The 12,769-nt window shown below is 37.0% G+C and overlaps 1 protein-coding gene across 3 annotated transcripts in view; it reads right to left on the bottom strand.

Moving 5' to 3' along the window:
* atrn (attractin) overlaps window positions 1-12,769 on the bottom strand; it is a 44,024-nt gene that overhangs the window by 20,708 nt on the left and 10,547 nt on the right. For all 3 annotated transcript variants that reach the window (XM_079855275.1, XM_079855277.1, XM_079855276.1), the window contains 5 exons: window positions 6,343-6,545; window positions 2,810-2,978; window positions 2,598-2,688; window positions 2,101-2,350; window positions 619-802 (listed from right to left, as the gene is read on the bottom strand). In XM_079855275.1, coding sequence (XP_079711401.1) covers window positions 619-802; window positions 2,101-2,350; window positions 2,598-2,688; window positions 2,810-2,978; window positions 6,343-6,545 — 897 coding nt within the window. The remainder of the gene's footprint in view (window positions 1-618; window positions 803-2,100; window positions 2,351-2,597; window positions 2,689-2,809; window positions 2,979-6,342; window positions 6,546-12,769) is intronic.

Raw genomic sequence — 12,769 nt, 5'->3', positions numbered from 1 at the left:
CATGAATAGGGATTTTTTTACAAGGATTCATGAATAGTAGTAATATAGATTTTAATACAGTGTCAGCATATGAGGCTATCTTCATGACAAAAACAGAGCTACAAATCTACAAGAGTTGCATAATTACAAAAAACACAGCAGTTAATATTAATGCAAAAGTATTAAAGATGTTTTACATTAACATATGGTAAAAATTATAAAATCTTTTCTGGTAAAATCTCACTAAACAAGTTCTTTAATGAATACGAAGTTCAAAAGAACAGCATTTATTTAAAATAGAAACATTTTGTAACTGTCTTTACTATCACTTTTGATTAATCTAATGCACCCTTGTTGAATACATTTTTTTTTTTTTTTTTTTATCTTATCTCAAACATTTGAACAGTACTGTATTGAATTTCTAGTGTGCTGAATCAATAATATATCAATTAGGTAATATTTCATGATATTATTATTTCATTTAATTATAAGAGTTATATTTTTTCTTTTTCACAGTATTAGTGCAAATGCAAAATAAGCAAGTCAATTTTAAGCATAGCCTTAAAATGATCATAATCATGATTGAAGTCAAAATGCAGTCAGTGTTGAAATAAAAAGGTGTAATGCCACTCAACGCACCACATTTTGTTGTCCACATCATAGCGGTACAGGTCTCCGGCCAGGCCATATTTATTGGCGCTGAAAGCTTTGTAGCCTCCATGGATGTAAATGGAGCGTGTTTGAGGGTCGTACACACTGCTGTGCCCATAGCCACCCTGAACCAGCGCCCCACGAGTCTCTAAAACACTCCATGTATTCTTTACTGCGAAGGGAACAGTGAAAAGTATGAGAGTTAGTGAAGGAAGAAACGTAACAAGAAATAGTTATAAATATTATTTGATGTTGCTCTTTCATTACAACACCAGAGGGCAATAGAGTTCAAAATACAATTACTGCTAACAAGGCCAGGACAGGGATAACTGTCACTGTGAAGGACTACATCAGAATCTATAAGGTTTTGATTCAAATGACTAATTGAATAAATGCTTGTTTTCCCTAGCTGTAGTTTTTTAAGTTCATTTCAAATCACACTGGCATCCATTCACTGTTATATTAATCAAAAGGTGAAAACTAGCTCCAGTCTCCTCTCCTTTGCACAAATGACAAACAATCGATAATGATTTATTTTCCAACCGCAAAACATTTCACACAAATTGAAAAATAATTTCAAAAAGGGGCCTTATTTTAATTTTAGTCACATTTTATTTGAACATAGTCAGTCTTTCTATGCGGTACCCAGCGGTCTGATTCATCACACAGAAACTGGGTCACAACTGTTCACTGTGACTTTCAGTCCAGGACAGCAGTCAATTTTCTGAAAAGGATTATGGTGCTTTCACATGGGATGATGAATTCTTCCTTTCAAACAGCTAGACTGAATGAAACGGGTGTCCTGGGGCCTGTTTTTAAAAGGTACTTTTATTTTTGTTTCCAAAAAGAAGGGATTTTTTACATGCCATCTTAAAAATGTGATGTGCATGATGCTGAAAAAAAGGAAAATATGCGGCATGTATATGAAAAGTACTCGGATGATTTATCTGTCAAGTAGGGCTGACTTAAAATCTCAATTATTCTTTCTAAATTGCAACTATATTTGAGAAATCCTATCTATCTATCTATCTATCTATCTATCTATCTATCTATCTATCTATCTATCTATCTATCTATCTATCTATCTATCTATCTATCTATCTATCTATCTATCTATCTATCTATCTATCTATCTATCTATCTATCTGTCTGTCTGTCTGTCTGTCTGTCTAAAGTAATATTGCAAAGTACACACAAAAGGTTTTGTAAAATACACACAATAAAATAAAATTTAAGCAGTAACTACTTACTGCTTTTGATCAAATGAACACAAAAAGAACATACCAACATAAAAATATGAAGAAAATGATACAAAGAGGGCAATATTCCTAAAAAAAGTTGGCAACTTCATTGCAATATTTACAATATTTCCTATTTTTTTACCGACAGCAAAATTATCACAATAATAATGTAAATATTCAATGTCTCTCCCTGTCTTGTACTTTAACATCAGTACTGCATGCTACTGACCAATGTCGTATTGCTGCACTCGGCTGATGTATCCATAAAGAGGGCAGTGTCCGAAGACGACCAGTATGACGGGCTCCGATCCATCGAGACTGAGCTGGACGGTGTGCGCAGAGTGGCCCACGACTGCATACTGTTCTTTAGCATTCGGATTTAGCAAAACCCACGACTGGTTCCGCGTGTGGAACACCCACAGTTCGGATGTCACGTTTCCTGTGGAGTCAATCTTCCCACCGTACATGTAGATTTTATCCTGTATGCATACACACAAAGACAAAGAACTTAAGAGATCAGAGAGAAACAGGTCTCAGTTCAATGTGTGTTCAGAATAAATACAGCAGGCTTGCACATTAAAAACATGAAATATGAAATACACTGTAAAACTATCCTTAAATAAGCCTGGAAGACAATTAATAATCATTTTGGCTTTGTCTAGACACTATAATGAAGATTTTAGAGTAGAAGAACACGATTCAACATCATCTCATCCATTAACAAACCTCATGCAGTGAGAGAGAATGACCGTAGCGTCCAGTTATAGAGCTGACGGACCGGTTTAACGACATCCAGCTTTGAGAGGAGATATTGAACCTGAGCCACAGTAAAGGAGAAAGTGAAACTCAGAGTCAGTAAAGTTATTATCCTATGATGTGTCCGTGTGTGTGTCCGTGTGTGTGTGTGTGTGTGTGTGTGTGTGTGTGTGTGTACTCACGCAGTCACCATCTGGTAGTGTGTGTAGTTGAACACATGTCCACCTATCACCCACATAACGTCTTCATGAACCACAGCCTTGTGGGATGCCCGCGCCAAGCCATGGCTGCTGTATTCCTCGCGTGTCCAGAAGGAAACATTTCCTGGTACAGTTATTGAACAGTCCAGACCTAAAATACACACACGTTCTGACTGTTACTAGGGCAGGGTAAGCTAATTAATTAACATTGAGTAGAACAACAGTATTTGTGCAATTCTTGCTAACTTTCAGACCAGTTATTTGTGGTTAAAAGACCATATTTGGATTTTCATTTATAGGAATGTTATTAAATATTATTCCTATGATAACAAATCAGTTATCACTGCACAGTTTTATTACTGCTGACTAACTTACTGTTTTTACTCTATTTTTTTTTTTAAATCAAATAACTTCAGTCAGTGTGAGAAAATTTGTGAGAAAAAAATAATGTTTATTATGAATATTCACTATATTTCTCAGTCCAAGCTCATACTTTGCCAAAGTCATTTACTCTTATTAAACATGCAGTTTTTGCTTTGAATGGAACATTATGCAAGTCGAACACAAAATGTACATTAGTAATCAAGCAGTGAAAGTCAACTTTAATTTTATGTTCTTAAAAAAACATGGCTAATTGACTAAATTTACAGAAATATAAAACACTAAAACAGAAGATACACAAGAGGGCTGTGCTTGAAAACGTATAAAACGACAGGAAACCAGGAAGGAACTTGAAATATGAGTCAGCCCTGAGTGCGGCTCAACCTGTTGTTCACAGATGGGCAATTATACACTTCCACAGATCTGTGCCTCTGACGGGAGAGAAAGAGGAAGAGACAGAGACAGACAGAAAGAGCTCAGATACCCACACATGGCTCAGTAAGGCAGCAGTGTTCTTCTTAAGATTAAGGTTCAGTTCATGTCTTCGTCAACCTTGTGATTACAAGTTGGAAACTCACAATTATGAAACCTCAGACTTGTGATGTAATATATAGAGTCAGAATGGCAGCGGCCGCCTCAACAGCTATAGTAAATTAGAAAGAACTCATATGTTTCATTTTACTGTAGCTGATGCTACATGAAGTACTTTTCATTGGTAAGCAGTTCGGGAGAGCAAACAGAGGTGTAGTAATGTAGTTGGGTGGCCGGAGCGAATGTGAATGAGAGACACTTGCACGGCACACCGGTCGAGTCCCACGATTCACGAAGGAACCTCAGAAGAGCGAGCGAGTGCCAGGCCGGGGACATTTACAGGCCTTGGACATTTACATTGCTGTTTTATTATGTTTATATGTAGCAGTCAGCATCCTCCTTCCCTGAACCTTGAGCTTTGCTACAGTAGTGATAAAATAATTCAATGGTCATCAATCATAGGTCCATTTAGATGTTATAAGCATTACCATTGAAACAATTACTGAGTCTGAGGTGATGATTGGGTGTTTCAAGAGGCAAAAAATAAGTTTAGCACAGATATAATTTCATTGCCTGCTGAGCTTTATGCACCGTCGCTTGGCTGAGATCGTCCTCTGTCGCTTTCTCTCACACACGCTCTCACCGAGAGAGAAAGCGAGACGCTTTTACACGTCACGTAACGATAATTGCTAGATCTAAATGCAGGGCTTGACAGGACTGCCTGATGACCCGATTGGAGCAGTGCTGCATCGCCATTAAAGTTTATCATTTGCATGTGTTTTTTTTTAGCCTTGCCTATTTAAACATTCAAACACAAGAAGACCGAAAGATAACTCGCGCGTGTCTGACATAAACCCCAGAAATCCTGATTTGAGCCCTTTCACATCTTGAGCTTGAACAGACAATTTCACACAAAATTATGTAAAAATTACTGTCTTGGTGTGTATCCTAGTAAATCAGTCATGTCTTAAGTGAATGTAAACAGGCGAGATAGAAAATGCATGTTTAACAGCATCAGTATATTGGATATGTGCAGTGTCTTAAAGTGACAGCAGCCTAATATGCCTGCCTCAGTCTGTGTTTATTAATGTTAATAAAACAAAAAAAATCAATCACTCAATGCTCGTGACTGAATAACTTCTGTAACTTTAATAAGAATTAATAAAAATCTTAATTTAATAAAAATTTAATTTATACAGTGAAGACTATGCAGTGTTCTTTTACATTTGATTACTTCATTCAATTTCTGTACCTAATGTGTATCTAACTACTGTTAAGGCCCCGATTTACTCACGGCAAAGTTCTTTTTCGTTCTTCGCTTGGGGGTAAAATGAAGTTGGAAATACGTGACCAGCGATATATACCGTTATCAAACATCTGATGATGGCATGACGCCCACACTGCTGAGAGCGACGTTAATATGAATATGTAAATATGTGCTGCGTGCATTCCTCTCTCAAAAGCACAAAACAGCATTTTTTTAAAGTATAAGAAAAGCATTTGATCATAGCAACGTGGATATGTTTGCACGAGCTCTGCACTTAATACAATAAATTGCTTAAAATCAAGCGGCTTTATCATATTAAACAACTACCTTTTTCGTAATCACCACGGACCAATGGTAGTACAAAGGTGTTTACCAGCTGGAGCAAACTTTTACAGAAAATTTGCTTTGGCAAGCTGTTTCCAACTCCAAACGAACTTCGTTTTGACCTGATTTTGTTTGAAATGATGTCACATCAGTTTGTTCTTCGATTTCGCTTGAAGTATCGGGGCCTTTAGATCTACCTGAAGAGCACTGTATATGTAATTTTTATCTTTGTTCTATTGTGTTTATTTACTATTGCATTGTTTGTAGTTTGATTATTTGTTCTCATTACAGACTGTTTACGTGTCCTAGTTTGAAATTTATATTTTATAATTCTATATTATATTTATTTGAATTGTTCTTGCATTCCATGCAAAAAGTCTGGAGAGTCTAGCCAATGGCGACTCAAGCTTCAGTGTGTCTGTATAGGGATGCAGTCTGTGTCCTGTTTTGGTGCTGGCAGGATTAGTTGTCTAGCACTTTTTGTACTACTTGTTGATAAATGTGTGCTAAAATTGACATTTTTATGGACATTTTATTAGGACACACTTTTTAAACTCGAAGACCTTAAACCGCCTGTATTTTTACACATTTGGCTTATCAGAGCTCATCAGATTAAGCCAAGTATTAGAACATAAGCATTTTACCAAAACACAGTCCTAGGACAAACAGTCTCAGTACATAGAGTACAATCTTTCAAGCAAACCCAAACAAAACTAGAGGCGGAGAGATTGAGACAAAGATCTATAGTCATAACTGTGAGAGGCGAAGGGGAAGAGAGGCAGGAAACAATTAGGGAACCAAAAAGGATCTACGAATTCCAAGAACTGTGAGTGAATTACAAAACATTTACAAACAAAACTGATGATGAACAGATTCCTTATGACTCTTAATAGTGATTTTAACTCACTCTCAAAAATTCCTGAAATGACTCTCTCTTTAGTTTTTTTTTTGTCCAGTTGTGTTTTGAGTAGCTTATGGTCATTTATATGTTTCTACACAAGCTACGCCTTACCTTGCCACCCTGGTTTGCATTGGCATCTTTTGGCGCTGCTTTCACACTGTCCCCGGAGAGGGAAGCCACAGTCAGAAGAGCAGTAGGGCACATCACAGGCCTGTCCTTTCCAGCCATCCTCACATACACACTGCACTGACTCACTGGAATTCCCCACCCGACACTCCCCACGGTCAGAGCAGTTATTGGGGCATGTATTCAACCTGGGTAGAGCAGAAAGACAGAAAAATAAATGCAACGGGAAATGTCATATCAGTGTTGGTCTAGCATTGTTTGGACAACCTAGTCAACCTCCTGCTAACACAGCTTATTACAGGTAGCCCAACCCCAAACTCATGTGATTGATCGAGATAGTTGACATGTCAGATTGCTCAAAAAGAGCAATGTTTTGATAGAGCCGCAGTGAGAACTGTGCTGCTATGGTTAACTAGGGCTGCACACCATCAAAGTTGCGAATTTAACTTCTGCACAATATTGGAATCTTGCATAAAACTCTTGCGAATAAAGCACTTTCCTTCCCATGTGTTTAAAGAGAACAAAATCGTCATTTCCTGGGAAAATGGAAGTTGCTGCAACCGGGGAAGCCACTGTAGCTCTTTATTCCTATCATAAATCACCAGTGCGCAGACGAAACACAAACGCTCTCGTACTATCTTGCGTTTAGGAACGCAATCTTCTGAGACACTTCTGAGAGATCATTATTCCAAATCATTCTGATGACATGCTTTGGCTCAGGCATTTCTTAACGACCAAACCAACATTTGAGATGCTGTGCAATGAAATTGGTCCGCTGGTTAGTTAAGTTATTCAATCACATCCTCTGTTGAGGAAAACTCAAGTGAGATTTTCGTTGCATATCGAGGGATTTATTCGGTAAATGCGTTTCCATCGTAGTTTATGCATGTCTTTTCGGATATATATACACATACACACATACATATATATATATATTTTTTTTACTTCCCTCAATTAAAGGGGTAGTATTAATGCTCCTTTTTACAATATGTAAAATAAGTCTCTGTTGTCCCCAGAGAGTGTATGTGAAGTTTTAGCTCAAAATACCCCACAGATCATTTTTTACAGCATGTTAAAGTTGTCCCTTTTTGAGGGTCAGTAAAAACGCGGTTTCGTGTGTGTCCCTTTAAATGCAAATGAGCTGCTGCTCCCGGCACAGAGGGCAGAGCCTCAACAGCTTGTGTGTGTCAGTAGCTCCTCACGCAGACAAGCACTAAAATGTCAGAAACTGATCTGCCTTATGTTCAAACCTGAAGTCGCACAATGATGGAGAGACTCAAGAAGAAGTGACAACAGGACGTTTCTGAATGGTTAGTTAATTAGCATATTCTGTTATGAGTAATCTAGAAATCGCTCGTGTGGGAACTGTTGTAAGATGCCTACAGAGTGACATGCTATTGCATTTGTGTTATGTACTGTATTGCATGTGAAAAGACAGATGTGACAGCTTGAGCAGACTCACAAATGTGCTTGTCTACAACAACTCTTCCTCTTCTCAACATGGACTGCGTGTTCCCGGGGGCGGGGTTTATGTAAATTTTAGGGTTTGGTGATGTCACTAACCCGGGAGGAATGTCGTGTAGTCCCTAACAGCCGCTTGTTGTAGTCCTTAAAAACGATTTCTTTAAAAGCAAATATCTTCCTTTGCTTTGAACTTTGAGCGTTGTAACTTTGCAGATGTTGTTTATGCTCAAACAGCAACATTACACACTAACTAAAGTTAGAAAAAGGGAAATCATAATCAACCACCCCTTTAAGCACATACGATTTTAGTCATGTTTCATGTTCTTTAAGCACCAACTCATCAGTTTATTCTCTGCTATTTGTCTCAACCTAAAACTGAAAATTTTTGAAGTATTAAAAATCATTTTAATTTTGCAAGCCCTTGCGATATGTATAATTGTAAATTGTATAATTTACCAACGATATTTATTTATCTTGCTGCCCTATTGTTTACAAAAATTATTAAAATTGTTTATTAATTGGAATAAAGCTGAAATACAATTAAACTGAAATATTTAAGTAAATATTTCATAAAAACATTTCTAATTTTCATTTAAGCTCAAGTACTAAATTACAAAAAACTATATATTTTTATTTATTTTTTCAAAGCCATGTCAGCACTAAAAACAAAAAGTGAAATAAAAAAACAAATTCAAAATAAATAAATGCTAATAAGTAATAAATACTAAAGTAAATACGATAACGGTTTAGTAAGTCAACCTACAAACCTACAAATAGTCTCTGCACATTAGACCGTGATAGTAAGTTTTTTTGTTGTTGTTGATAAAATAAAATCGTACTTTTTTTTTAGTTATGATTGATAATTGATTTGAGTTCATTTGATTATATAAAACTATACAAACAAGCAAATACCGTGCATCCTTATTTGAAGCTTAACATTTCCAATATAGGAATACATATATCATATAACAGTGGTTCTCAACTCCAGTCCTCGGGACCCGTTGCTCTGCACATTTTGTATGTCTCTCTTATCTGACACACTCAGTTCAGTTCATGGAGTCTCTCTTAACGAGCTGATGATCTGATTCAGGTGTGTTAAATAAGGGAGACATACAAAATGTGCAGAGCAGCGGGTCCCGAGGACTGGAGTTGAGAACCACTGCCATATAACACTTTTTTTTTAACTCGTTCATCAAGGTGACTTCAGTTTAATGATTTTCCTTGCACCACACCTTATGTAAGCCTATTGTTACTGTTGGCTTGGGCATTTACCTTTTCCAGTGCACAGTTAGGCATTGTACTCAGTAGACATTAGATCTTGCCAATATTGTCCAGCTATTTCCCATAAAGCAGTGTCTGGCTATACAGTGGACGTTTAGTCTACAGTAAAAACACCTTGATTTAGAAAAGCTGCAATATACACTAATTCAGCGACACACACAGAGCAACAGAGTCGTGTCACAGGGTCCATAAAGCATTTACAACAGCAAGGCAAATAAAAACTTGCACAATACTTTTGGTAAATATTTTAACTTCATCTTAAGTTAATGATTGCTTTCGAAGCTTACAAATATCTTATAAACAGCTGTGTCGAAGGAGAAGATATTCGAACTGAACCTGAAGTGAAGTGTGTAAAAACAGGCGCATTAGTAGGCAGCTCACTCTCCTCTAAAGCTGAACATGGGGAAAAAAGGGACAGCAGAGAATCACAGGCATCTGTCTTTCAGCTTTACGTGTTTTTTGTGAGTGTCTGCAGTGTGTGTCAAGCCTGGTGTTTGATGTTCTATTGATACTGCACGCCAGTGTTTTCTTTGGGTCCCCGTGAAAGCAGTCGCTATAGAAACTGCCGCAGTCGCCTTCAGGACTTCACATGAGCAGTTCCTGACACAGACACAGAGGTCAAAGACATCTGAGCTTCCTCTTTCCCACTCTTCTTAAATTACTCTGACCTGCATTTTCTTGTTCTAGCTCTTGTTCTCCAGCGTACAGACCCTTAAAGGGACAGTTCAGCCAAAAATTGGTCATCATGGACTCTTATGTCCTTCCAAATCCGCATGGTTTTTTTTTTTTCCCCCATGGAACTCAAAAGCAGCAGAAATTCAGTATAATGTAATTTGCATTTTCACATATTTAAACTTGAGATGTCAAGATTGTGGGGCAAGCAAGACTGCATCACTGACCATCGCACACTTTACCATCACAGGAATAAATGACATTGTAAAATATATTAAAATAGAAAACATTAATTGTAATAATATTTCATGATATTACTGTTTTACCTTGGTTTTTAATCAAATATTGCAGCATTGGTTAGCATAAGAGACTAATCTTACGGTATAAACCGTATAGTGCAGTGGTTTTTAAATGGCGGATCGCGGGACATAATTGCGCCATTTTACAGTTTCTACAGTTTAAAGTGAGCAGCACGTCAAAACAACGGAGCAGTTCACACCACAAGCGCTCAGGGTCGTTTACGGTAATGATCGTTCGGTGCAACATCCTCTGATAGTTTTATCTAGAGACAAACGTGCTTCAATCGAGACCTTTGCGCTCCACGCATGTTGCTTTCTCCTGATAAAGACGTAAAGCTCCGCATTAAGAGATGCAGATGATGCGGTTATTTTAACAACAGTAAATAGATACTTTTACTAAAATGTATTTTATACATTTTTATCATTTTTATCTGTAATACAGATGACTCCGACAGCTAAACCAGGTTTGTGACTACTTAATTAACGTGTTGTACCTTTAGACCTTTTGTTTTTTCCATATTTAGCATGATTAATCAGCATATTAAGAGCATTTCATAATAAATTTTATAATTTGAAAAATTATTTAGAGATGGCAAGGGAAGACAAAAAAGTCTGAAATCACTAGTTAACTTTATTTTGTGCTCATGATGAGAATTTTGCTTATTAGATTATGCAAGTTGTTTGTTTTTAGTAGTTTATTACTTTGAGCAAAATATATATAAAAACTTTTCTTAAGAGGTAAATCCTGCACCCCCAGTATGTTTTCTCAGTCCCAAGGCCTTCTATGCACCTGGGACCTGTTTCAGAAAGGAGGTTAAATGAAAACTCTGAGTATGTTAACCCTGAAATGAGGGAAACTCTGGGTTTTCCGTTTCAGAATGGGAGGTATGTCAAACCGGAGAAAGCAGAGTAAGTCAAGCCCGTGTTTTACCCAGCCCACATTACCCAGAATCCTCAGAGCTTCTCAACAGCCATGGACAACAAAACCATGCTCTGCCTGTGCTGGTAGATGGCGTATCTACACCATTATACAGCCAGCCACAAAGTATCCATTGCCATTGATGGACATTCACAAGTAGCCATGTATCTGGGATTTCAAGATACTTGCCTTATTAAAAATAACGTTGTTTGTTTGTTTGTTTGCCTCTATATGCTATTTTAAATATTCCTAATTTTGTTTTGGAGGTCTTCTACAATAGGTTTACATGCACTGAAGTTTTAAAAAAGACTTTAGTTTTCTGATAATATACATTGCAGCATCACCTCTTTTCTCAACAGTGTCTGAAACGGTTTGATAAACGATTCCATCTCTTTAAACCCCACCTTCCTGGGAGCCTACTCTGCTCTGATTGGTCAGATGGCCCAGTCTGTTGTGATTGGTCTACCACTTGCAGCATGTCGTAAACAAAACTGCTACTACCGTATCTGAATTTCGGCTATCAATTCGAGCCTGAGTCGTCGTCCTTCGGTGGAATATGCAAAGTGGATTTACTTTCGAAGCTCAGAAAACAGCGTCTTCTCAACATGTCGACAACACAAACCAAACTCTTCCAGGCCTCAGCAACAACTCCAGTGTTAAAGGGCAGGTCAAAGTAGATCTTGTTTGCGGGCAGCCAATGAAGACCACAGGCTGGCATTACACAAATTTGTTATGTAGGTTTGAGCAGGAAGTAAGACTGGAATTACTCTGACGACTTGTTTCAGGCAGTTCAGAATAGATATTTTTCATTTAGGAGACAATAACTCTATTTATAGCACACAATGATCTTTGAAACAGCTATATTACACATATCCAAAAAGCATAATAGAGGCACTTTAAATAACCCAGTGTTCATAGGTTATGGATAGCTTTGTAACTAGCTGTAAAGGTTAAAGTTTCAAAGTCCTAAGTTTCAAAGAGTAACAAGCATGTTTACAAGCTTCCTTCCAGTCTACTGCATAAACATGCAGATGTCTGGATCATATAAACAATGGAAACTTGACTGATTTGGAGCGCTACATAGGCAGCAAACTACAATAATGTATTTAAGTACACTACCGTTTAAACGGAGTACAATTTTTTAAATGTTTTTGAAATAAGTTTCTTACACTCACACAGGCTGAATTTAAAAGAATATAAAATAAAATAAATTAGAATAAAAAGTAAAATATCATCATATTTAACTGATTTTTATTATTGTAATTTTTTTATTTTAATACATTTTAAAATGTAACGTAAGCTGAATTTTCTAACTAAACTAAACTAACTAACTAAAAGACTGCTTTCAAACGTTCACAGAGACCTCAAACAGAAAGGACAAAGCCTGTCTTTAAATTGAATTTAGTTTTCTATTAAATGTATCTTAATTTCAATGAATGTTTCATCAACCAATTGCCTGGATTTAATAAATAATAATATAGTAGAAAATAGATAATCAGGACACGAAGGCCCCGGCGCGTGAACCGGAGCTATTCTCATAAATGAACCGAAACTCAGCGTATAAGGTAGCCTACTTGCCTCACAGACCTGAGACATATATAGAAAGCTTGAAATGTCTACTTTTAAACAGAACAATTCAAAACGAAAGAAAACAGACTGCTCTCTGCTTATGTAGTCCGTATAAAAATGTGCATTTCTCTCTGGCGTGTTCACTACTGCAAAGATCGGGAGTCAGCAGCATCAACTTGCAGCCGACACTGACACAGAAAACACTTGT

This window comes from Squalius cephalus, assembly GCF_949319135.1.
Source record: "Squalius cephalus genome assembly, chromosome: 21".
Taxonomy (NCBI): domain Eukaryota; kingdom Metazoa; phylum Chordata; class Actinopteri; order Cypriniformes; family Leuciscidae; genus Squalius; species Squalius cephalus.
Note: the sequence above shows the minus strand (reverse complement) of the source record. Positions and strands in the feature narration are given on the sequence as shown.